The 27,380-nt window shown below is 36.8% G+C and overlaps 1 protein-coding gene across 2 annotated transcripts in view; it reads right to left on the bottom strand.

Moving 5' to 3' along the window:
• UIMC1 (ubiquitin interaction motif containing 1) overlaps positions 1-27,380 on the bottom strand; it is a 111,361-nt gene that overhangs the window by 52,450 nt on the left and 31,531 nt on the right. For both annotated transcript variants that reach the window (XM_044777621.2, XM_044777619.2), the window contains exon 4: positions 19,187-19,271. In XM_044777621.2, the coding sequence (XP_044633556.2) occupies positions 19,187-19,271 (85 nt within the window). The remainder of the gene's footprint in view (positions 1-19,186; positions 19,272-27,380) is intronic.

Raw genomic sequence — 27,380 nt, 5'->3', positions numbered from 1 at the left:
AATCAAATTTTTGTCCTACTCTTCCAATACAAGTTATACTACTGGGTAACCAAATAGATGAAAAGAAGTTTCTCTTTAAAGAATTATTTCAGCTCTAAATGTAAAAGAAATGATAGAATATCACCATTTTGTATAATACCTATGGAGAGGATTTTGGCAGTGTCTAACAAACTACATACATGACCCAGCAACCCCAATTCTAGCAATTTACTCTAAACATATACTTCCAATTGAAAAAAAACAGTAAATATGAACTACACTTTTCATTGCAGCAATGTTTGAATTTGTAAAACATTGGAAATCTACTTAATAACGAACATAGGACACTGCTTGAATAAACTTTGGTATACATACATATAACTGTAAAAAAGAATAGGGAAGATATATACGGATCAGGAATAGAATGATTTCAATGATATAATATTAAGTAAAAAAAAAAACAAAAATGAAGTATAAAAGAACATGTATATATGCTACCTTTTGTGTATAAAAAGAGAAATAAGAAAATATACATATACTTGTTTACTTTTGCAAAAAATGACACAAGAGGGACAAATCAAAAACTAATCCAAGTGGTTACCTACAGGTAGTTGGGAACAAGGTAGAAGGGATAAGAGAGGGAGTAACACTTCTTTGACTATATCTTTCTGTGTATTTTTGACTTACAGAATCATGTACATGCTAAATATATTTTTTAAAGTAAAATAAAATCAGTAAGGATAAAGGATCCCTAAAATTGAATCCAAACATAAAAAATGTATCCAACTGAATTTGAAATGACTCTAATAGAATGAAAACATACAAAATCTATGGGATGCACTTAATGCAATGCTTACAGGGAAATGTACAGCATTACATGATCATATTAGAAAAGAAGAAAAAGTTTAAAATCACTGATCCAAGCTTCCTACTTTAAGAAGCTAGAAAATGAGGAGTGAAATTAACCCAAAGTAAGGAGAAAGAAATACAGAGAAGAAATCAACGAAACAGAAGATGACAAACAATAGAAAAAACTTAAGCAAAAAATTGGTTCTATGAAAAAGTCAATAAAATTTATAAAGTTCTAACTAGACTGATCAAGGAAAAAAGAAGAAAAAACACAAATTAACAATATCAGGAATAAAAGAGGGGATATATCACTACAGATTCTACAGTCATGAGAAGAATAATACTGTGGACAATTCTACACCAATAAATTTGACAACTTGGATCATGCATTCTCAACAGGGGTGACACATCATTCCCAAACAGACAAAAACTAGTTCTTGGAGGTCAAATATCTTACTCTCTTTATGTATAAAACACAGATAGAGAATCAATACATAAACAGAATATATAGCATTATCTCTGGTATTAAAATTTTATGGGGACAGCAGTGATTAGGAAAAAAATGTCTAAAGGATCCTTTGGGGAACAACAATGAAAAAAGGATTGAGAAACAATGAGCTGAAACAAACAAAAAAATTATTGAAAAACACAAATTATGAAAACTGATACAAGAAGAAACAAAATCTGAACAGCCTTATATCTATTACAGAAATTGAATTTGTAATTAAAAACTTTTCCATAAAGAAAACCCTGGGGACATCTGACATTCATCACTGGTGAATTCTACCAAAGAATAAAGAAAAAAGTGGGGCCAGCCTGGTGGCATAGCGGTAAAGTTCACACACTCTGCTTCAGTGGCCTAGGGTTTGCTGGTTCAAATCTTCAAATCAAATTATCAAGCCATGCTGTGGCAGGCATCCCACATATAAAATAGAGGAGGATGGGAACAGTTGTTAGCTCAGGGCCAATCTTCCCCAGCAAAAAGAGGAGGATTGGCAGTGAATGTTAGCTCAGAGCTAATCTTCCTCAAAAAAAAGAAAAAAGAATAAAGTAATACCATACTAATTCAGAAAATAAGAAATCAATTCTCCCCAAATTGATTTACAGATTCAACACAATCCCAATCAAAATCCCAACAAGCATGTTCAATGGAACATAATAGAAAATTCAGAAATAGATCCACACACTGAGTTTCAATTGATTTTCAACAAGGAAGGACAGGCTTTTCAACAAATGGTGCTAGAACAATTGGATATCCATAAGGAAAAAAATGAACCCTTACCTCACACTATATACAAAACTTAACTCAAAATGGATCATATATTTAAATGTAAAGGCGAAAACTATAAAAATCCTAGAAGAAAACATAGATGAAAATCTCTGTAACCTTGGGGCAGTCAAAGATTGCTTTGATAAGACCCAGAAAGAAAAAGCCATAAAAGAAAAAAAATGGACCTAATCAAAATTTAAATCTCTTTGTTAAGAAAATAAAAAGGTAAGCCACAAAGTGGGAGAACATATTCACAACACATATAATCTGACAAAGCACTTGTATCCAGAATAAAGAATTATAATTCAATAAGAAGAAAACAAGCAATTTAATTTAAAAAATAAAGAGTAAGGGATCTGAACAGATACTTCACAAAAGAAAATATCCAAATGACTAATAAGCATATGAAAAGATCATTAGTCATCAGGAAAATGAAAGTTAAAATGAGATACCCCTACATACCACTAGAATAGCTAAAAAGAATGACATTCCTAACAAAGTCACTAAGTCAATCAAGAAAAAGCTGATTACATCCTTTATGTTCAACTTAAAAGAATCAAAAACCACGTAATGCAAAAGAGGTAAATCTGAGTTCTTTGTAATATTCTGTTTTTCAAAACACCCTATTCCCTGAAGGCTCTGGAGAGATAAGGCTTTGCTACGTTAACTGAAGTATTCTTCAGACTCTGCCTTCTTCCCAACCATTAAAACAAGAACTTCAATTTAGTAACACAGTCTGACTCTGTTTTCTAGTACATACAGAGGAAGCTCCAGAGCGAGACTGCCTAGGTTTAAATCTTGATTTTTGCCTCTTTAGTTGTGAAATCTTGAGCAGGTTACTTATCCTCTGTACCTGGATACTGGGGCTGATCTCTAATAATCTCCTTCCCCCTTTTTATTTTGCTTCTTTTAATTGCTGTGGACATGCATGTAGAGTAAACATACTCTTGACTTTAAGGATTCTCATGTAAATGTCACCATTGTGTAATACCTGTTTTAGTTCACACATATATAAAATGGAGGTAATAATATTTAAGGCTGTTACGAGGATGAAATAATTTAAATATATATAACACTTAGAATAGTGCTTGGCACATAAGTGCCCAATAATTGTTAATTATTACTATTAATTAATAATTAAATTATGTATTGTTATTATATATTATTTAAAGAAATCCAAAACTTTAATTCAGATTACCACCTTTCTAACTTAGTCATTTTATGTATATTTTACTGACAGCATACAACCACATAACTTGACAAAGCCACCATTACATATTTACTTTAACTACAATAAGAATTAAAAGGACACTCTCATTCACTAGTTACTGTCTCTTATTTTCACATATCAACCATGATCTGAGACTAAAGTCCAATAAACATCATTGTTGACTACGACACATTTTAGCTGACCTCTCTACTATGTAAGAACCCAACCATTAGAAGAAAGAGAAAAACAAACTGGAATCCCACCTGGAAGCATGCTCCTTTAAGGAAAATGTCAGCAAGTGTCAACTTTAGAATCTCCAACTGAACTGGCTGGACTCAGCTTATCAAATGATTCTGCTGAGCTAAACACAGAGTAGTACACAAGCTGTGTGAAGCTGATTATGCTGGTCATAATTTATGATGATCAACGTCTCCCACCATTCAGGTTAGCCTCCCACTGAGATGTGCAAACACGCTGTTAACAATTCAGAATACAAAACTAGACAGTACATCAGGAGAACCTATAATAATTTATGGGTACTTAAAATGGCTGAAAAGGAACATTTCATACGCACTCACGTACTACATAACAACATTTTGGTCAACAACAGACGATATATACGATGGTAGCCCAACAAGATATATATCCTAGGTGTGTAGTAGGCTATACCAGCTAGGTTTGTGGAAGTACACTCTATGATAGTCACACAATGATGGAATCACATAATGCTGCATTTCTCAGAATGTATCCCCATCATTAAGCGACACACAACTGTAACAAAAAAATAAACCAGATAAATTATTTTCCTACCCAAATCTTTCGTAAGAACTTTCTCCTCCAAAATAAATACAGCTTTGCAATTGTGGTAAAGCTGATATGCCTACATATTGCCAGTTACAGTATAAATTTATAAAACACTTTTGAAAGCATTAAGGCACTGTGTCATAACCCTTACAGATGTGCATTCTCAAACGAAGTGATCACACTTCTGGGAATTTACCCTAGGGAATCACTGAAAAGAAGGAAAGTGCGATACACAAAAAGATGTCCACTTCACTATCATCTATAACAGCACTGATTTAAATGCCTAAAAACAAAGCAATGTGTTAAGTAAGTTACGGAATTGTCAAATCAAGAGACTCAGATGTTGGTACCAAAATGCTAATCATGAAGACATACAAAAATGATAAAGTGTATAAAAGCCAAATAAAAATATATTGGGGATGACACAACCAACTTCTGGTTCCACATGTAAGGAGCTTAGAATTCTCCACTCGGTCCTAACAAGTAAAAAGCTGAACAGACTGAAAAATCAACAACTCTTCTTAGAGCCATGAGAGAGGACATAGGGCAAACTGCTGCCTCCAAGATGGAGAGACAGACAGGGAAATACAAGGAGTCACGGCTTATTGGAGCAGAGATTTACAGCAGAAATTGTCACAGAAGCCAGTGCCCGGGTAAGAAAATCTAAACCGCATTTGACAAATTGCTGGAGGTTCAGTGTGTACAGTCTGAGAGTTAAAACTCCAGGGGGACTCCGTCATAAGGGGACCCCACACTTTTGTGAGTTTTATCTCCAAGAGCTCAACCAGGTTCTCAAGATAAATACAGGAGAAAATCCCTCTTGAGCATTCCACCGGGGAAGGGGAAAAGGAACTATTTTGAAATATACCAGTGCTCTGTTCTTTTTAAAAAGGCCTGCCCTGGGAGAAACCAGTTAACCAGAGCTTCAACTGATGGGGTATTATAAGAGTCTAACTGACTTGGGAGAAAGAAAACACCAAACTACAACCTATGCTAGCCATCCTGCTCGACAAAGGGGATAGGAAAAAAACTGAAAAACACCTGTGAAGTTCACAATCCAGAGGCACAGGTTCACTAAAAGACTGAGACCTAATCACAGAATGCTTCCCTTACCCCCACACTTACCTCCACATTACTAAAGGCCTATTTATAGTACATCATACCCACCATTCAAGAAAAAATTACAAGGCATACTAATAGGCAAAAAAACACAATTGGAAGAGACAGAGTAAGCATCAGAGCCAGACACAGCAGAGATGTTGGAATTATCTGACTGGGAATTTAAAACAACTATGATTAATATGCTAAGGGCTCTAATGGATAAAGTAGAGAGCATGCAAAAACAGATGGGCAATGTAAACAGAGAAATAGATATCCTAAGAAAGAACCAAAAACAAACGCTAAAGATAAAAAACACTATAAAAGAAATGAAGAATGCCTTCAATGGGCTTATTAATAAACTGAACACAACTAAGAATCTGAACTTACAGATACATTAACAGAACTCTTCAAAACTAAAAACTAAAGAGAACAAAGACTGAAAAAAATACAACAGAGTATCCAAGGACTGTGGAAGAACTACAAAACAAGTAACAAACATGTAATCGGATTACCAGAAGGAAAGAAAAAAGAGAAAGGAGCAAAATAAACATGTAAAACAATAATAACTCAGAATTTCCCCAAATTAATGTCAGATTTCTAACCACAGATCCAGGAAGCTCAGAGAATACCAAACAGAAAAAAATGCCCCCCAAAATCCCTACATCTAGGCATATGACTTTCAAGCTACAGAAAATTTAAGATAAAGAAAAAATTTTGAAAGTCAAAGGAAAAAAACACTTCACCTATAGAGAAACAAAGAATTATACCTGACTTCTCAGAAACCATGAAAGCAAGGAGAGTGACGTGAAATATTTAAAGTGTTGAGAGGAAAAAAACACCAACATAGAATTCAGCACACTGTGAAATTATTCTTCAAAAGTCAGAGTAATAAAGATTTTCTCAGACAAACAAAAACTGAGGGAATTTGCTGTCAGTAGACCTGCATTACAAGAAATGCTGCAAGAAGTTCTTTAGACAGAAGGAATATAACATAGGTCAGAAATTCAGATCCACATAAACAAAGGAAGAGTATCAAAGGAGGAATAAGTGAAGGCAAAATAAAGACTTTTATTTTTCTTATTCTTTTTTGAGGAAGATTAGCCCTGAGCTAACATCTACTGCCAATCCTCTTCTTTTTGCTGAGGAAGACTGGCCCTGAGCTAACACCCATGCCCATCTTCCTCTACTTTATATGTGGGACGCCTCCCACAGCATGGCTTCATGAGCGGTGCCATGTCCATACCCAGGATCCAAACTGGCAAACCCTGGGCCACCAAAGTGGAATGTGCAAACTTAACCACTGTGCCACTGGGCCAGCCCCTATTTTTCGTATTCTTAATCGATCTAACAGATAATAGTCTGTTCAAAGAAACAGCAACAATAATGTACTTGATTATGTATGCTTATGTATATATCTTATTTATACATATATATGTATGCAGGAAATGAATGACAGCAATGATAAACTAATTGGAGGGAAGACTTAGCATTATTTTGTTATTATAAAGTACACATAATACCCATGAAGCAGTACAGAGTTATTTGAAAGTGGACTTGGATTAGTCGTAAAGGTATATTGCAAACTCAAGGAAAACAACTAAAAAAGTAAAATAAGAACTCTAACAAATACTAAGAAAGGAGAGAAAATATAATCATATAAAATGCTCAATTAAACCCACAAAAGGGGGGGTGGGCCACATGGCTGAGTGGTTAATTTCACATGCTCTGCTTTAGCGGCCCAGGGTTTTGCCAGTTTGGATCCTGGGCGCGGACATGGCACCGCTAATCAAGCCATGCTGAGACGGCATCCCACATGCCACAACTAGTAAGACCCACAACTAAAAATATACGACTATGTACCAGGGGGGCTTTGGGGAGAAAAAGGAAAAATAAAATCTTTAAAAAAAACAAAGAAAGACCATAAAAGGGGCCAGCCCAGTGGGGTGGTAGTTAAGTTCACATGCTCTGCTTTGGAGGCCTGGGGTTCATGAGCTCGGATCCTGGGCACACACATAGACACAGCCCATCAAGCCATGCTGTGGCAGGATCCCATATACAAAAGAGAAGAAGACTGACACAGATTTGAGCTCAGAGCCAATCTTCCTCACCAAAAGAAAATAAAACCACAAAAGGGAGGGAAAAAATGAAAGACAAAATTGGGAATGAAGAAGAGGGACAAAAAACAGAAAACAATAACAAACAAGGTACTTCTTAATCCAACTATATCAATAATCACTCTGAATGTCAATGGACTAAACACACCAATTAAAAGAGAGATTGTTGGAGTGGATCAAAAAGGAAGACCTAACTATATGTTGTCTACAAGAAACTCATTTTAAATATAAAGACAGGGGCCAGCCTGGTGGTGCAGTGGTTAAGTTCGTACATTCTGCTTCTCGGTGGCCCAGGGTTCGCTGGTTCAGATCCCACGTGTAGACATGGCACCGCTTGGTAAAAGCCATGCTGTGGTAGGCATCCCACACATAAAGTAGAGGAAGATGGGCACAGGTGTTAGCTCAGGGCTAATCTTCCTCAAAAATAAATAAATAAATAACACAAATATAGATAAAAAGTAAATAGAGGGGGCTGGCCCCATGGCCAAGTGGTGAAGGTCACGCGCTCTGCTCAGCAGCCCAGGGTTTCACCAGTTCGGATTCTGGGCGCGAACATGGCACTGCTCATCAGGCCATGCTGAGACGGCATCCCACACGCCACAACTAAAACTACACAATTATGGACCGGAGAGCTTTGGGAAGAGGAAAAATAAAATCTTAAAAAAAAAAAAGTTAAATAGACGTAAAACATATACCACACTAACAAAAATCAAAAGAAAGCAGGAATAACCATATTAATTTCAGACAAAGCAGACTTTAAAGCAAGGAAAGTTATCAGGGATAAAGAAGGGTAATACACGATGATAAAGAGGTTACTTCTCCAAGAAGATATAACAATCCTCAATGTGTAAGTGCCTAACAACAAAGTATCACTACTTGAGGCAAAAAAGGATAGAACTGCAAAGAAAAATACATGAATCTACTATCATAGTTGGAAATTTCAATATCCCTCTATCAGCAATAGACAGACCTTAGCAGGCAGAAAATCAGTAAGGATATAGTTGAACTCAAAACATCACCAAGCAACTGAATATAATGGACAGCTATAGACTACTTCAAACGATAACAATAGAATAAATATTTTTCTAAGCTCACACAGAACATTCACCAAGAATGACCACATTCTGGGCCGTAAAACACATCTTAAATTTAAAACAATAGAAATCAGGCAATGTCTGCTCTCAGACCACAAAGAAATTAAATTAGAAATCAATAACTGAAAGATAACCAGAAAATCCCAAAATATATGGGGATTAAACAACACACTTCTACATAACACAAGTCAAAGAAGAAATTTCACGAGAAATATAGAACTATTTTTGAACTAAATGAAAATGAAAACATGACATCAAATTTGTGGGATGCAACAAAAGGAGTGGAGGGATATTTCTAGCATTGAATGTATATATTAGAAAAGAAGAAAGATCTGAATTCAATCATCTAAGTTTTCACCTTAGGAAACTAAAAGAAGAAGAGCAAATTAAATCCAAAGACAGCAGAAGAAAAGAAATAATAAGAATTAAAACACAAATCAATGAAATTGAAAACAAGAAATCAATAGAGAAAATGAACCAAACGAAAAGCTGGTTCTTTGAAAAGATCGATAAAATTGGTAAGCTTCCAGGCTAACTAAGAAAAAAAAAAAGAGAGAGGACACAAATTACTAATATAAGAAATGAAAGAGGGACTATCACTACAGATCTCATGGGCATTAAAAGGATAAAAAAGGAATACTACGAACAACTCTATGCCAATAAATCTGATGACCTAGATAAAATAAACCAATTCCTTTAAAGACCCAATCTGCCAAAACTCACCTAAGAAGAAATACATAATCTGAATAGGTCTAAACGTGAAAAAAAATAGGTCTATATCTATAAAAAAAAAAGAACCTATAATTAATAACCTTCCAAAACAAGAAAGCACCAGGCCCAGAAAGGTTCACTGGTGAATTCTAGCAAACATTTAAGGAAGAAGTCATACAAATTCTCTACAAGCTCTTTCAGAGGATAGAAGCAGAAGGAATACTTCCTAACTCATTCTCTGAGACCACTGTTTAACACCAAAACTACACAAAAACACTACAAGAAAACTACAGACCAATATCTCTCATGAACACAGATGTAAAAATCCTCAAGAAAATATTAGCAAACCGAATTCAACAATGTATAAAAAGAATTACACACCATCACCATGGTGTGGGATTTATCTGAGATATGCAATGCTGGTTCAACATTCAAAAATCTATTAATGTGGGGCCAGCCCTGTGGCCGAGTGGTTAAGCTCATGCACTCCGCTATGGCAGCCCAGGGTTTTGCCGGTTTGGATCCCGGCAGGGACCTAGCACTGCTCATCAAGCCATGCTGACATAGCATCCCAGAAAGTACAACCAGAGTCACTCACAACTAGAATGTACAGCTATGTACTGGGGGGCTTTGGGGAGAAGAAGAAAAAAATCAATTAATGTAACCCAACACATAAACAGTATGAAAAAGAAAAACAACATGATCATATCAAAAGATGTAGAAAAATCACTGGACAAAATCAAACACCCATTCGTGACAAAAACTCTCAGTAGGGGGCCGGCCCCATAGTGTAGTGGTTAAGTTTGCATGCTCTGCTTCAGTGACCCAGGGTTCACAGGTTTGGATCCTGGGCACGGACCTAGTAATGCTTGTCAAGCCAAGCAGTGGCAGCATCCTCCATAAAATGGAGGAAGATTGGCACAGATGTTAGCTCAGTGACAATGTTCCTCAAGCAAAAAGAGGAAGATTGGCAACAGATGTCAGCTGAGAGCCAATCTTCCTCCTCCCCTCCCCCCCAAAAAACCCCTCTCAGTAAACTAGGAATAGAGAACCTCCTCAACTTGATAAAGAATATCAACAAAAAACATACAGCTAACATCACATTTAATGGTGAGAACTCAAAGCTTTCCCACTAAGAACAGGAATAAGGCAAGGATGTCCCTTCTCACTACTCCTTTTCAAAATTGTACTAGACACAGCAGCTAATGCAATAAGACAAGAAAAGGAAATAAAAGGTATACAGATGGGAAGGAAGAAATAAAACTGTGTTTGCCAATGACGTGATCATTTATGTAGAAAATCCAAAAGAACTGACAAAAATACTCCTGGAACTAATAAGCAATCATAGTAAGGTTACAGAACACAAGGTTAATATATGGAAGTCAGTCACATTCCCATATACCAGCAATGGACAAGAGTAATTTGAAATTTAAAACACAATACCATTCACATTAGCACCCCAAAAATGAAATACTTAGGGGCCAGCAGTTAAGTTCACACATCCCACTTTAGCGGCCCAGGGTTCACTGGTTCGGATCCCAGGTGTGGACCTACACACTGCTTGTCAAGCCATGCTGTGGCAGGCATCCCACATTTAAAGTAGAGGAAGAAGAGCAAAGATGTTAGCTCAGGGCCAGTCTTCTTCAGCAAAAAGAGGAGGATTGGTGGCAGAGGTTAGCTCAGGGCTAATCTCCTCAAAAAAAAAAACAAGAAAGAAATACTTATACTTTAGGTCTACATCTAACAAAATAATGTACAAGATCTATATGAAGAAAACTACAAAACTCTGATGAACAAAATCAAAGAACTAATTAACTGAAGAGATATTCCATGTTCATGAATAGGAAGACTCAATACTGTCAAGATGTCAGTTCTTCACAACTTGATCTGTAGATTCCATGCAATACCAATCAAAATCCAAGCAAGTTATTTTGTAAATATCAACAAACTCATTCTAAAGTTTATACAGAGAGGGCTAAAAATCCAGAATAGCCAACACAATATTGAAGGAGAAGAACAAAGCTGGAGGACTAACATTACCTGACTTTAAAACTTACTATGTAAAGCCACAATAATCAAAACAGCGTGGTATTGGTGAAAGAAAAGACAAATAGATCAATGGAACAGAATAGGGAGCCCAGAAATAGACCCTCATAAGTATAGTCACCTGATCTTTGACAAAGAAGCAAAGGCAATACAATGAAGCAAAGAGAGCCGTTTCAATGAATGGTGCTGGAACAACTAGACATCCATATCCAAAAAAATAAATCTAGACAAAAGACCTAACATCTTCCCAAAATTAACTCAATATGGATCAAGGACTTAAATGTAAAAGAAAAAGCTATAAAAGTCCTAAAAGATAACATATGAGAAAATCTAGATGATCTTCGGTATGGCAATGACTTTTTAGATACAACACCAAAGGCACAATCCATGAAAGAAGTAACTGATAACCTGGACTTTATTAAAATCAAAAATTCCTGCTCTGCAAAAGACAATGTCAAGAGAATGAGAAGACAAGCCACAGACTGGGAGAAAATATTTACAAAAGATACATCTGATAAAGGACTATTAAATATACAAAGACCTCTTAAAACTCAGCAATAAGAAATGACTCAACTAAAAAGCGGGTTAGGGGCTGGCCCCGTGGTCGAGTGGTTAAGTCCGTGAGCTCCACTGCAGGCGGCCCAGTGTTTCGTTGGTTCGTATCCTGGGTGTGGACATGGCACTGCTCATCAAACCATGCTGAGGCAGCGTCCCACATGCCACAACCAGAAGGACCCACAACGAAGAATCCACAACTATGTACGGGGGGGCTTTGGGAAGAAGAAGGAAAAAAATAAAACCTTTAAAAAAAAAAAGTGTGTTAAAGTCTTTAATAGACACCTCACCAAGAAGATATAGATAGCAAATATGAAATACGAAAAGATATTCCACATCATATGTCATCAGGGAAATGCAAATTAAAAGAACAATAAGATATCACCACACACCTATTAGAATGGCCAAATTTTGTAACTCTGACAACACCAAATGCTGGCCAGGGTATGGAGCAACTGGAACTCTCATTCATTGATGGTGTGAATACTAAAGGGTGCAGCCACTTTGGAAGACAGTTTGGTGGTTTCTTACAAAACTAAACATATTCTTACCAGACAATCCAGCAATTAATTCCTTGGTATATTTACCCCAAAGAGTTGAAAGCTCACATCTACACAAAAACCTGCACAAAGATGTTTAGAGCAGCTTCTTTTTTTTTTTTTTTTTGGAAGATTAGCCCTGAGCTAACTGCTGCCAATCCTCCTCTTTTTGCTGAGGAAGACTGCCCCTGAGCTAACATCCGTGCCCATCTTCCTCTACTTTATATGTGGGACGCCTATCACAGCATGGTTTGATGAGCAGTGGAATGTCCGCACCTGGGATCTGAACTGGCGAACCCCAGGCCACTGAAGTGGAACGTGTGCACTTAACCGCTGTGCCACCAGGTCAGCCCCACAGCTTAATTCTTAATTGCCAAAACCTGGAAGCAACAACCAAAATGTCCTTCGGTAGGTGAATAGATAAATTATAAACTATGGCATATCCAAACAACGGAATATTGTTCAGTGCTGAAGCGAAATAAACTATCAAAAGCAAGAAAAAACATGAAGAAACTGTAAATGCATATTACTATGTGAAAGAAGACAAATTGAAAAGGCTACATACTGTATGATTCCTATTATACGACATTCTAGCAAAGGAAAAACTATGGAAACAGCAAAAAGATCAGTGGCTGCCAGAGACTGGCAGGGAGGGTCGGGGAGGGACAAATAGGCAGAGCAAGGACTTTTAGGGCAGTGAAAATACTCTGTATGATACCATAATGATGGATGCATGTCATTATACAGTTGCCAAAACCCACAGAATGTACACTACCAAGAGTGAACCCTAATGTAAAACATAAATTCTTAATAAAACAAAATTTTATATATATGTATATATACACACACACGAAGGCTGAGAATTTTCCAAAGTTAATAAAATACCCCAAATCACAGATCCAAAAAGAAAATCCAGAAAAATATATTCCATGCTCCCTCCCCAAAACTTACACCCAAACATCATACTCAAACCGGTAAAAAACAAAGTTACAGAATATACTGAAGGCAGACAGAGAAAAAAACACGTTACATACAAAAGAATAAAGAATTAAAGCCAACTTCTCATCAAAAACTCTGCAGCCGGAAGACAATAGAGTGATAATTTGGAAAATGCTAACAGAAAAAACTGTCAAACCAGAATTCTGTAACCAGGAGAAATATTTCTCAAAAATTTAGAAGATTCGGGGCTGGCCCCGTGGCCGAGTGGTTAAGTTCGCGCGCTCCTCTGCAGGCGGCCCAGTGTTTCGTTGGTTCGAATCCTGGGTGCGGACATGGCACTGCTCATCAAATCACGGTGAGGCGGCGTCCCACATGCCACTAGAAGGACCCACAACAAAGAATATACAACTATGTACTGGGGGGCTTTGGGGAGAAAAAGGAAAAAAATAAAATCTTTAAAAAAAAAAAATTTAGAAGATTCAATATACCACTTTCAGTAATAGGGAGGACTAGGCAGAACATCAACAAGGAAATCCATGTTTTAAACAACACTACACTCCAACTAGACGAAACACCTATCTACATAACATTTCATGCAACTAAACCATATAGCTACAGAACACTCCATCCAACAACAGTAGAATATACATTTTCCTCAAGTACATGGAATAGTCTCCAGGATAGACCATATAATGGCGATAAAACAAGCCTCAACAAACATAAAAGGACAAAAAACACACAAAGTATTTTTTCCAACCATAATGAGTAAAATTAGAAATAACAGAAAGAAGAACTTTGGGGAGTTGACACATACGTGGAAGTTAAACAACACACACTAAAATAGCTAATAGGTCAAAGAAGAAATCACAAGGAAAAGTAGAAAATACTCTGAGATGAATGAAAATGAAAGTATGTCTTCAAAACTTATGGGATACAGCTAAAGCAGTACTTAAAGGGAAATTTACAGCTATCTAATGCCTGTGTTAAAAAAGAAAGATCTCAAATCAATAACCTAAACTTCCACCTTAAGATACAGGGAAAAAAGAGCAAAGTAAACCTAAAGAAAGCAGAAGGAAGGAAATAATAAAGAATAGAGGAGAAATTAATAGAAAAACAAGAAAATCAATGAAATGAAAAGTCAGTGGTTTTTCTGAAAACTTCAACACAGTTGACAAACTTTGAGTTAGACTGAGCAGGGGAAAAAAGAGAAGACTCAAATAACTAAAAGCAGGAATGATAGTGGAGACAATACCAATGATCTTACAAAAACAAAAAGAATTATAAGGGAATATTATGAACAACTGTATGCCAATAAATGAGATAACTTAGATGGAATGGAAAAAGTGCTAGAAAGACATAAACTACCAAAATTGACTCAAGCAGAAATAGAAACTGTGAATAGAACAACACAGGTAACAGACTGAATTAGTAATCAAAAACTATCCACAAAGATAGGTCCAGGTCAGTGCCCAGACGGCTTCATTGGTAAATTCTGCAAAACAGTTAAACAAAAATTAATACCAATTCTCTTCCAAAAGCAAAAGAGGAGGGAACTCATTCCATGAGGTCAGTATTAGCCTGATACCAAATCCACACAAAGATATCACAGGAAAACTACAGACCAATATGTCTTATGACTGCAGATGCAAAAATCCTCAACATAATACTAGAAAACCAATTTCAGCAACATATAAAAAGCACCATACACTACAACAAAGTATAATTTATCCTAGGAATGCAAAGTTGATTTAACCTAAGAAAATCAATTAATACACCAAATCGAGAGAACAAAGGACAAAACCCACCTGATCATCTCAAAAGACATAGAAAAAGCATTTGAGAAAATTCAACACCCCTTTCAGGATAAAAATATTTTTAAATAATTAAAATAGTATATTTTATATGTATTTTACCACAATAAAAAAATTCTAATGAGCAAAGGATCTGAATAGACATTTCTCCAAAGAAGATATACAAATGGCCAATAAGCACATGAAAAGACGTTCAACATCAATCATTAGAGAAATGCAAATCAGAACTACACTGAGATACCACTATAAGCCCACTAAGCTGCCTATAATTTTTTAAAAGTGGAAAATAAGTGTTGACAAGGATGGGGAGGAAGTGGAACCCTCATACGATGCTGGTGGAAACATAAAATGGTGCGGCCACTTTATAAAACAGTCTGGCACTTTCTCAAACAATCAAATATTGAGTTACCATATGACCGATGAATTCCACTCCTAGGTATATATCCAAGAAAATAAAAACGTATGTCCACACAAAAATTTGTACATGAATGTTTACAGCAACGTTAGTCACAATAGCCAGAGTAGAAACAACCCAAATGTCCATCAAATAATGAATGGATAAACAATATGTGGTACATCCATATAATGGAATATTACTGGCAATAAAGGAATGAAGTACTGATACATGTCAAAACATGGATGAACCTGAAAACACTAAGCTAAGTGAAAGAAGCCAGTGACAAAAGACCCCATATTATATGATTCCATTTATATGGAATGTCTAGAATAGGCAAATCTATTGAGACAGAAAGTAAACTAGTAATTGCTTAGGGCTGGGTGGGATGAGGGCTTGAGTGACGGTAAGCATATGGTGTTTCTTTTAGGGGGTGATGAAAATGTTCTAGAATTAGACTGTGGTGATGGTTGCACAACACTGTTAATGGCTAAAAACCACTGTACACTTTAAATGAATGTACTGTATGTTGAATGAATTGCAGGGCATGTGAGTTATAACTCAACAAAGCAGTTCCCATAAAAAATGGAGAAATAGAGGCCAGCCCCACGGCACAGCGGTTAAGTTCGGCACACTCCACTTCAGCAGCCTGGGTTCGCAAGTTCAGATTCCAGGCATGGACCTACACACTGCTCATCAAGCCATGCTGTGGCAGGGTCCCACACATAAAGTGGAGAAAGATTGCCACAGATGTTAGTTCAGGGTGATGTGGGCTTGGTGAGCCGAAGAGTTGAAAGAAAGATTTCCTGGACTTTCAAGGCCTGGTAGTAGTGCTCCTTTATTCAGAGACTAGCATGGAGTAGCATGGGGATACAATCCAGTGGGCAGTGAAGAGCTGCAAACATGGCGTGAGAGTAGGGCTAAATTTATAAGGCATAGGTATGTGAGTTATCTGTTTACAAGACAAAGGAAAGATTATGTAAAAAAAAGTTCGTTAAAGTGGTATTAGTGTAGGTGGGGTCTGGTTATTGGGTGGTCCTATAACTTTCGATAAGAACCAGATTGGATCAGGTCAGGACATCTTATGCTTCCTGGAGGATGATACAGATGAGTATGTAGGCCAGGACCCATTGGGCTTTTCTCCCTGGGGCATCCTTGATCCTCAAGGGCTAATCTTCCTCAGCAAAAAGAAAAAGAGAGAGAGAGAAATAAAGAATTTCTCAGAAAAACAAAAATAGAGAATTAATTGGCAACAGGTCTATACTACAAGAAGTGATAAAGGAAGCTCTTCCAGCAGAAAGAATATGATAATGGACAGAAACTATGTCCACAGAAACTATTATTTCTACGTAAAGAAATAAACAGTCCTTGAGATGGCACAAATAAAAGAAAGCATAGAATTCTTTATTTTTTATTTCCATTGCTCTAAAAGACAATTAACTATCTGAAGCAAAATAGCTTCACTGCATTGTATGTTATAAGATATGCAAAAGTAAAATGTATAGAAAATAACACAGATGAGGGTAGAAGAGAATTGGGAGTATAATGTTACAGTCTTTACACAACGTGAAGAAATATAACATTATTTGAAGGTGACTGTGATTAATTAAATATGCTTATTGTAAACTCTACAGCAAACACTAAACAGGTTTTTGTTGTTTGTTTTTTAAAGATTTTATTTTCCCTTTTTCTCCCAAATCCCCCCAGTACATAGTTATCTATTTTTAGTTGTGAGTCCTTCTAGTTGTGGCATGTGGGATGCTGCCTCAGCATGGCTTGATGAGCGGTGCCACGCCCACGCTCAGGATTTGAACTGGGGAACCCCTGAGCTGCTGAAGCAGAGCGCGTGAACTTAACCACTCAGACACAGGGCCAGCCCCACACTAAACAGTTTTTAAAAGAGCTATAAGTAATAATTCAATAGTAGAAATAAAATGGAATCATAAAACAACACTAAAAAAAAAAAGGACAGAAAAAAAGAAACAAAGAAAACCAGAACAAATAAACGGCTTTCAAAATGGTAGATTTTAATCCAATCATCAGTAATTACGATTAAAAGACAGAAGTTGTCAGAATGGATAAAAAAGAATGGCACAACTAAATAAAAAACTAAAACTCCATTTGACTATAAAGACCCAGAACAACCAAGCAGACAACTATCAACAGTCTACAAATGGTGACAAAAACTTAACTATCAATTGATACAGATTATTTCATCTCAAAAACTAACTACTATCAATAACTCTAAAGACTGAAAGTAACTTGAGTACATTTAACAGATCCAACCATACTGACAACCATCTCTAGATATAACACGATATAAACAAAGAGCTGTTTGTGGTTAATTTTACAAGACTCAGAATTATACTTTAAACCAACAAAGTTCAAATTAACAGTGAAAAAAGCCTTGTTTATCTTCAATCAACTGCTGTAATAATTTCAACTAGCTATTGTACTTTCTGAAAAATTCACTGAAATACTTGAACATCTCACATCACGTTAAAATGCAAAAAATAATAATTATTAAATAACTTCACAATTAAGTAACAAAGTGAGAAGAGAAAGCAAAAGCTCCAACAAATGGAATTTCCTAAGTGAAAAGACCAGTAAGTGTCTTTTGTTATTCATAACAATCCTCTTTCAACCACACCTGTGTTTAAGTTAATGCGTTTACTTTTGGAAAGGCCCTAAGGATGGGGAGCTGACTGCCAGGGGAACCAACCTTGTGATTAAAGGGTTGGAACTTTCAGTCCCACCCCCCAACCTCCAGAGGGAAGAGAGAAGGGCTGGCTGGAGGTCCAATTAATCACCAATGGAAAATGATTTAATCAATCATGCCTGGATAATGACACCTCCATAAAAATCCCTAAACTACAGGGTTTAGAAAGCTTACACTTGGTGAACTTGTGGAGGTACCAGAAGGGTGACACACCTAGAGAGCATGGAAGCTCTCAACCTCTTCACCCACATCTTGCCTTATGCATCTCTTCCATCTGGGTGTTCCTGAGTTAGATCCTTTATAATATAAACAAGTCACCTACTAAGTAAACTGTTTCCCTGAGTTCTCTGAGCCATTTTAGCAAATTAACTGAACATGAGGCGAGGGTCATAGAAACCTCTGATTTATAGCCAATCAGTGAGAAGCACAGGTAACAACCTGGACTTACAATTGGCATCTAAAATGATGGTAGTCCTGTGGGACTGCGGGATCTGACACTATCTGCAGGTAGTGTTAGGGTTAAGCTAAATTGTAGGACACCCAGTCAGTGTCTGCTAAAGAGCTGGAGAACCACTTGGTGTGGAGAAAAAACCCCTACACATCTGATGACCGTAGTGAAGGACTGAGAGAAAAGGAGACACAAAGAAGAGTTTCTCCGTTATAATTTTAATGACAAAAATAGTATAAGTACCATTATTTGAGCCACCAAGTGACTCTCTAAGTGTTATTATCTGCATTTTATTGAGGAAACAGAGATAGGCTGAAAGCATTAATCTGCCTAAGGTTCACACAGTAAGGGCTGAAACAAGGATTAAGATTCAAGTGTGCCTAACTCTGAAGGTCACATTTTTACTTTCAACATTCTGTCTCTAATAAGTTAATTATATAAGCTGTAGGTAATTGCAACTCCTAAAAATTTTGATGGAAACCAGAATAACAGGAAGCACACACACCCTTCTTCAGAGAAATCTCTTCCTAATGAAGAAACTAGTGTCAATTCTATAACCGTTGCAATTTATAAAACCTTCTTAACACAAAAACGAAAACATACGTGCAATTTTTCTTTTAGCCAGACACTTAGCTCTATTTGACTGTTTTGTCTTCATTTTCTGCAGTCCATTCTCCTCCTTTGGTTCCTGTTGCAAAACAAGAAATATGATCAGAATTGCTACTGTTAAAAGTAATATTCTTTCTACCTCCTCTACAGCTAACAGCAGCTACTGAGCCTCTGAAGAATCAGTGGCTGTTTAAATCTTCACAGAAAACATCAAAAAAAGATTTTTTAGGAAGGTGACTTCAGCGTCACGGTGGAGTGAGCTCGCCCAGGACTCTCTTCCCTCCAAATTACAACCAAAAGGAGCAACCGCATTCCAACAAAAAAATCCTAATAGCACAGTAATCGTCAGAGACCCAGAGCAGCAAAACGGTGGAGAGGCTGGAGCCCCCCTCAGAGGAGCTGGAAGAGGGTAAGAGAGAACTTTTCTCCCTCCCCTAAAGACTGGGATCGCAGCTGCGGGGGTGGGGCCGCACGTCCAGGGTATCCTCCAGGACTCCCACAGGCCACTGCAACAGAAACCCTCTAATGGAGGAAAGCTTTCGCAAAGGGGGACCCCATCAAGCCAAGGCCCCAGGAAACCAGAGAGTGAGAGCTAATTAGAATCGAGGTCTGCGTGCAAGAGAAAGTATCCCTCCTCCCCCAACCCACGCTGTGTGCCACCATAACGGCTAAAGGTAGAGGGCTCAGAACCTGCTGGCTTCCACTCCATCTAGTGATGACAGGCTGTAACTGCAATCGAATAACAGCATTAGGCACAAAAACCACTCCTCTACCATCCAGCAATGTATAAAAGCTCCAGACCAGAATGAAAACAATAAAAACACAGAAGTATGTCCTGAAGACTTGGAAATAGGTAAACTAAGTGACAATGAATTCAGAATAGCTATCATCAAAAAACTCAATGAGGTAAAGGGAAATATAGAGAAACATGTCAATGAGTTCTAGAGTTACTTCACAAAAGAGACTGAAACTATAAACAAGAATCAATCAGAAATACCAGAGATAAAAAATACAATGGATAAGATAAAACAGAATATGGATTCCCTGAATGCCCATGTAGACACCAGAGAGGAGCAAATTAGCATAATCGAGGATAGACAGATTGAATGGCTCCAGACAGCGGAAGAAAGAGAACTAAGGATGAAAAAACTGAGGAAAATCTCTGAAAAATAGCCAACTCAATGAGAAAATGCAACTTAAGAATCATCGGTATTCCTGAGGGAGTGGCAAAGGAAAATGGAGCATAAAGTGTGCTGAAAGAAATAATAGCAGAGAACTTCCCAAATCTACAGATTGAGAGAAATGTGTGTGGAGTAAGCTTTCAGATCTCCTGGATTTGTGCATGTAAAAAGAACTACTGGAAGGCATATAGTAGTAAAAATGGCAAAAATGAATGACAAAGAAAGAATACTCAGGGCAGGAAGGCAGAAGAAAATAACCTACAAAAGAACCTCTATCAGACTTTCAGCAGATTTCTCTACAGAAACCTAACAAGTTACGAGACATTCCAATGACATATTCAAAGCTTTGAAGGATAAAAATCTTCAGCCAAGAATACTCTATCCAGCAAAAATATCCTTCAGATATGAGGGAGAAATTAAATCTTTTGCAGACAAACAAAAGCTAAGGGACTTAGTAGCCACAAGACACCCCCTGCAAGAAATCCTCAAGGCTCTCATACCTGAAAAAAGAAAAAAGGGAGAAAGGGGTCATAAAACACAGACTAGGGAGACAAATAGATAGAACCAGAATAGGATAGCAAATATTCAACTATAGCATTAGGATAAAGGTAAGGAAATCACCAAAGCAAAGACAATCTTATCACTCTAACCACAGACTCACAACACAAGTTGGAATAAGAGATGGAAATAATAATTTAGGAGGGGAGGAGGAAAGGGACTAAATCAGTTTAGACTAAGGAAGTAAGAGGCCACCAGAAAATGGACTATGTTATGCACAAGATTCTGAATACAAACTTCAAGGTAGCCACTAAACTTAAAAACAGAACAGAGACACAAAACACAAATAAGGAAAAAGCTAAGAAACCCAGCATAAGAAACTGCATAAGTCAATGGGTAGGCTAAAACACACAGGACGAGAAACAAATGAAATGCGGAAAAACCAGAAAACGAGCAACAGAATGACAGCATTAAGCCCTCATGCATTAATAATCACCCTCAACGTAAACGGACTGAACTCTCCAATAAAAAGACACAGAGTGGCAAGACAGATTAAAGAATAAGACCCAACAATTTGTTGCCTCCAGGAAACACACCTCAGCTCCAAGGACAAACACAGGCTCAGAGTGAAGGGGTACAAGGCGATACTCCAAGCCAATAGCAAACAAAAGAAAGCAGGTGTCGCAATACTTATATCAGACAAAACAGATTTCAAGATAAGGCAGGTAAAGAGAGACATAGAGGGCCAATATATAATGATCAAAGGGATACTTCATCAAGAAGAAATAACACCTATAAATATCTATGCACCCAACACAGGAGCACCAAAGTTCATAAAGCAACTTTAAACAAACCTAAAAGAAGATATCAAAAATAACACAGTAATAGTAGGGGACCTCAACACCCCACTCACATCAATGGACAGATCATCCAGACAGAAAATCAACATGGAAACAGTGGAGCTAAACGAAAAGGTAAAACAGCTGGACTAAATAGACATATAGAACACTCCATCCAAAAACAGCAGAATACACACTCTTCTCAAGCGCACATGGAACATTCTCAAGGATAGACCATATGTTGGGAAACAAGGCAAGCCTCTACAAATCTAAAAAAATTGAAATAATAACAAGCATCTTCTCTGATCATAATGCTATAAAGCTATAAATTAATTACACGAAAAAAGCTGAGAAAGGCACAAAGATGTGGAGACCAAACAATATGCTATTGCACAAGCAATAGCTCATTGAAGAAATTAAAGAAGAAATCAAAAAATATCAGGAGACAAACGAAAATCATAACATGCTATACCAACTCATATGGGATACAGCAAAAGCTGTATTAAGAGGGAAATTCATCAAAATACAGGCACATCTTAACAAACAACAAAAATCGCCAATAAGCAATCTTAAACTACACCTAACTGAATCAGAGAAAGAAGAACAAACAAAGCCCAAAGTCAGCAGGAGAGAAATAATAAAAATCAGAGCAGAAGTAAATGCTACTGAAACAAAAAAGGCAGTAGAAAGGATCAATGAAACCAAGAGCTGGTTCTTTGAGAAGATAAATAAAACTAACAAACCCCTAGCCAGACTTACAAAGAAAAAAAGGGAGAAAGCTCAAATAAACAAAATCAGAAATGAAGGGGGAGAAATAACAACAGACTCTGCAGAAACACAACGGATTATAAGAGAATACTACAAAAAACTATATGCCAGCAGAATGGATAACCTACAGGAAATTGATAAATTCTTGGACTCCTACAATCTCCCAAAGCTCACTCAAGAAGCAGACAATTTGAACAGACCAATCACAAGAAAAGAGATTGCAACAGCCATCAAAAACATCCCAAAGAATAAAACCCCAGGACCAGACGGCTTTCCTGGGGAATTCTACCAAACTTTCAGAGAGGATTTAATACCTATCCTTTTCAAGCTATTCCAAAAAATTAGGGAGGATGGAGCACTTCCTAACTCATTCTACAAGGCCAACATCACGCTGATAGCAAAACCTGACAAGGACACCACGAAAAAGGAGAACTACAGGCCAATATTGCTGATGAACATAGATGCAAAGATTCTCAACAAAATTTTGGCAACCCGAATACAGCAATTCATCAAAAGGATCATACATCATGATCAAGCGGGATTCATACCAGGGACACAGGGATGGTTCAACATCTGCAAATCAATCAACGTGATATACCACATCAACAAACTGAGGAATAAAAACCACATGATCATCTCAGTAGATGCAGAGAAAGCATCTGACAAGATCCAACAGCCATTTATGATAAAAACTCTCAACAAAATGGGGATAAAAGGGAACTACCTCAACATAATAATAAAGGCCATATATGACAAACTCACAGCCAATATCATACTCAATGGGCAAAAACTGAGCGCCATCCCCGAGAACAGGAACGAGACAAGGATGCCCTCTATCACGACTCTTACTTAACACAGTACTGGAGGTCCTGGCCAGAGCAATCAGGCAAGAAAAAGGAATAAAAGGAATCCAAATAGGGAGGGAAGAAGTGAAACTCTCGCTGTTTGCAGACGACATGATCTTATATATAGAAAACCCCAAAGAATCCATTGGAAAACTTTTAGAAGTAATCAACAACTACAGCAAAGTTGCAGGGTATAAAATCAATTTACATAAATCAGTAGCATTTCTATACTCTAATAATGAACTAACAGAAAAAGAACTCAAGAACACAATACCATTCACAATTGCAACAAAAAGAATACCTCGGAGTGAACTTAACTGAGGAAGTGAAAGACCTATACAACGTAAACTACAAGGCTTTTCTGAAAGAAATGGATGACGACATAGAGATGGAAAGACATTCCATGTACATGGATTGGAAGAATAAACATAGTTAAAATGTCCATTCTACCTAAAGCAATCTACAGATTCAATGCCATCCCAATCAGAATCCCAATGACATTCTTTACAGAAATTGAACAAAGAATCCTAAAATTCATATGGGGCAACAAAAGACCCCGAATTTCTAAAGCAATCCTGAGAAAAAAGCACAAAGCTGCAGGCATCACAATCCCTGACTTCAAAACATACTACAAAGCTACAGTAATCAAAACAGCATGCTACTGGTACAAAAACAGGTGCACAGATCAATGGAACAGAATTGAAAGTCCAGAAATAAAACCACACATCTATGGACAGCTAGTCTTCAACAAAGGAGCTGAGGGCATAAAATGGAGAACAGAAAGTCTTTTCAACAAATGGTGCTGGGAAAACTGGAAAGCCACATGTAAGAGAATGAAAATTGACCGTTCTTTTTCACCATTCACCAAAATAAACTCAAAATCGATCAAAGACCTAAAGCTGAGACCTGAAACCATAAGGCTTCTCGAAGAAAATGTAGGCAGTACTCTCTTTGACTTCAATATTAAAAGGATCTTTTCAGACACCATGTCTTCTCAGACAAGGGAAACAATAGAAAGAATAAACAAATGGGACTTCATCAGACTAAAGAGCTTCTTCAAGGCAAAGGAAAACAGGATTGAAACAAAAAAACAACCCACTAACTGGGAAAAAATATTTGCAAGTCATACATCCGACAAAGGCTTAATATCCATAATATATAAAGAACTCACACAACTCAACAACAAAAAATCAAACAACCCGATCAAAAAATGGGCAGGAGACATGAACAGACATTTCTCCAAAGATATACAGATGGCCAATAGGCACATGAAAAGATGTTCATCATTGCTGTGCATCAGGGAAATGCAAATCAAGACTATACTAAGATATCACCTAACACCCATTAGAATGACAAAAATAACTAAAACAGATAGTAATAAATGCTGGAGCAGTTGTGGAGAAAAAGGAACCCTCATAGACTGCCGGTGGGAATGCAAACTGGTGCAGCCACTATGGAAAACAGTATGGAGATTCCTCAAAAAATTAAAAATAAAACTACCATACGATCCAGCAATCCCACTACTGGGTATCTATTCAAAGAGCTTGAAGTCAGCAATTCCCAAAGTCCCATGCACCGCAATGTTCACTGCAGCATCATTTACAATAGCCAAGACATGGAAGCAACCTAAGTGCCCATCAACTGATGACTGGATAAAGAAGATGTGGTATATATATATATATACAGTGGAATACTACTCAGCCATAAAAAAGAACAAAATCGTCCCATTTGCAACAACGTGGATGGAACTTGAGGGAATTATGTTAAGTGAAATAAGCCAGATAAAGAAGGACAATCTTTGTATGACTCCACTCACACGAGGAATTTAAAAATGTAGACAAAGAGAACAGATTAGTGGCTACCAGGGGAAAGGTGAGGTGGGGGGTGGGCACAAAGGGTGAAGGGGTGCACCTCCAACACAAGTGACAAACAACAATGTACAAGTGAAATTTCACAAGATTGTAACCTATCATTAACTCAATAAAAATTTTTTTTTTTAAAGATTCTTTACAAAACAAAAAGGAAAATATGTAGATCTGGAACCAACAAAAATAAAAATTTATAATATACTATTATCTGTCACATACATGCTCATGTAAAAATTGGCCCATCTGCAAAATACCAGTAAGCATGCACCCAAGTTCAGAGAATGCTTCGTTCAAGGTTTAAAAATCAATAATAATGTTTAAACTCAGCGCACACTCATTTATTTAAAATCAGTACTTAAAAAAGCAATAGAACAACTGGGGAAAAATATGTAATATATTTATCAGATAGAGGGCTAAGTTTCCCTTTATACAAAGAGCTCTTACATTCACTAAAAAGACCACTATTTAGTCTCCCCCTAAAGACAAAGGACATAAGACACTTTACAGAAAAACATACATATGGGGCTCATAAGTATATGAAAAGATGCTCAATTTGACTTTGGAAACGCAAATCAAAACAATTACATAGATACTTTTTTTAACCTATATTAATAGTAAAAATGAAAATGTTTTATGAAACACTTAATGTTGGGAAACAAGTACATCTTATACCATGGGATAAAATGGATGCAATATGTTTAGAGGGCAAAATTGACAATAACCTCTAAAATCATAAATATACACACTCTTTGTCCAGAAATATACTTCTAGCAATTTATTCTACAGATACACTCACACATAATCACAAAGACGTGTGCACAATAATGTTCAGAGTAGAATGTTTTGTCATTGTAAAAGGCTGTAAACAACTTCAATCAATGTTACTGAAAGTATGATCTACAGATGGGTGACAATCAACACACTGCTAGTGACTGGTCTGTAACAAAATAAGTACAGAAACTAAGAATAAGCATTTATAAACTTTTACAGCAATCTGACATTGCTACATCATCAATGCACATGATAAGTGGATTTCCATGGTGGAAGATGCAGACTACTTATCTGCAGAATGACCAGTTTATAATATGCGATATTTTAAGCATAGCCATTAAAATCTAAGGTATTAAATATCTGAGAAATGTAGACATTATTTTATAACATTATTTTAACTATCATTTTAATTTTTAATCAAGCCTATTTTGAATGTAGCAGCAGTGAAACAACTGATGATCCAAGTGATTGTGAAGAAATGAAGAACAAAAGTTTCATTCTAGTTTTACTTAGAAGTTTGATCCTTCACACACTGAGTTTGGTTTCATATTTTTACAAAAGGAATTAATGTGAAGGATGACAGTCAGAGTGTCTTATTTCTAACTATGTACTGACTAATGAAATATCAAAATTTAAACATTTATATAGAAAACAAAGAATAAGTTCAAAATCAAAAGAATTCTTTGAAAGAGTACTGAATTAATAAGCTGACACATCTCCTTGATATTTCATACGTAAGTATTAATACTTTGTAGATTTCTTATAAATATTGGATTTGCTAAGACTAAAGAAACTATATAAAATTTTCGAGAAGTTAATAAAAGACTTCAAAGCTGTCTGCTTGGAAATGCTGGTTGAATCTGAGGCAAAGAAGGTGGCTCAAGTACCATATTCCAATGACAACACAGCTCGAGATACTCAGGAAGTAGACGATGATACGGAAGACCAATTAATAAAACAAAGCTACAAACGTACTTTTCATAGCAACTTCATAAATGCACGTGTACTGGTACACAACAATTCTTTTAGGAAATGTGTGATGAACTTGATGGTATAAAAATTCTCTTTCAGCTTCACTGTCAACAAATGTTAGCTAAGTTTTTAACTGTATAAAACCATACACTGGGGTTGGCCCCCATGGCTGAGTGGTTACGTTCTCACACTCTGCTACAGCGGCCTAGGGTTTCGCTGGTTCAAATCCTGGGCACAGACATGGCACCGCTCATCAGGCCATGCTGAGGCGGTGTCCCACATGCCACAACTAGAACTCACAACTAAAAATACACAACTATGTTCTAGGAGGCTTGGGGGAGAAAAAGGAAAAATAAAATCTTTAAAAAAAAAAAAACCATAAACTTTGGCAAAAGAACTGAGAGTGAATATTTAATACATTTTAGATCTAAGACTAAAAAGTAGAG

Source organism: Equus asinus, chromosome 9 (assembly GCF_041296235.1).
Source record: "Equus asinus isolate D_3611 breed Donkey chromosome 9, EquAss-T2T_v2, whole genome shotgun sequence".
Lineage (NCBI taxonomy): Eukaryota > Metazoa > Chordata > Mammalia > Perissodactyla > Equidae > Equus > Equus asinus.
Note: the sequence above shows the minus strand (reverse complement) of the source record. Positions and strands in the feature narration are given on the sequence as shown.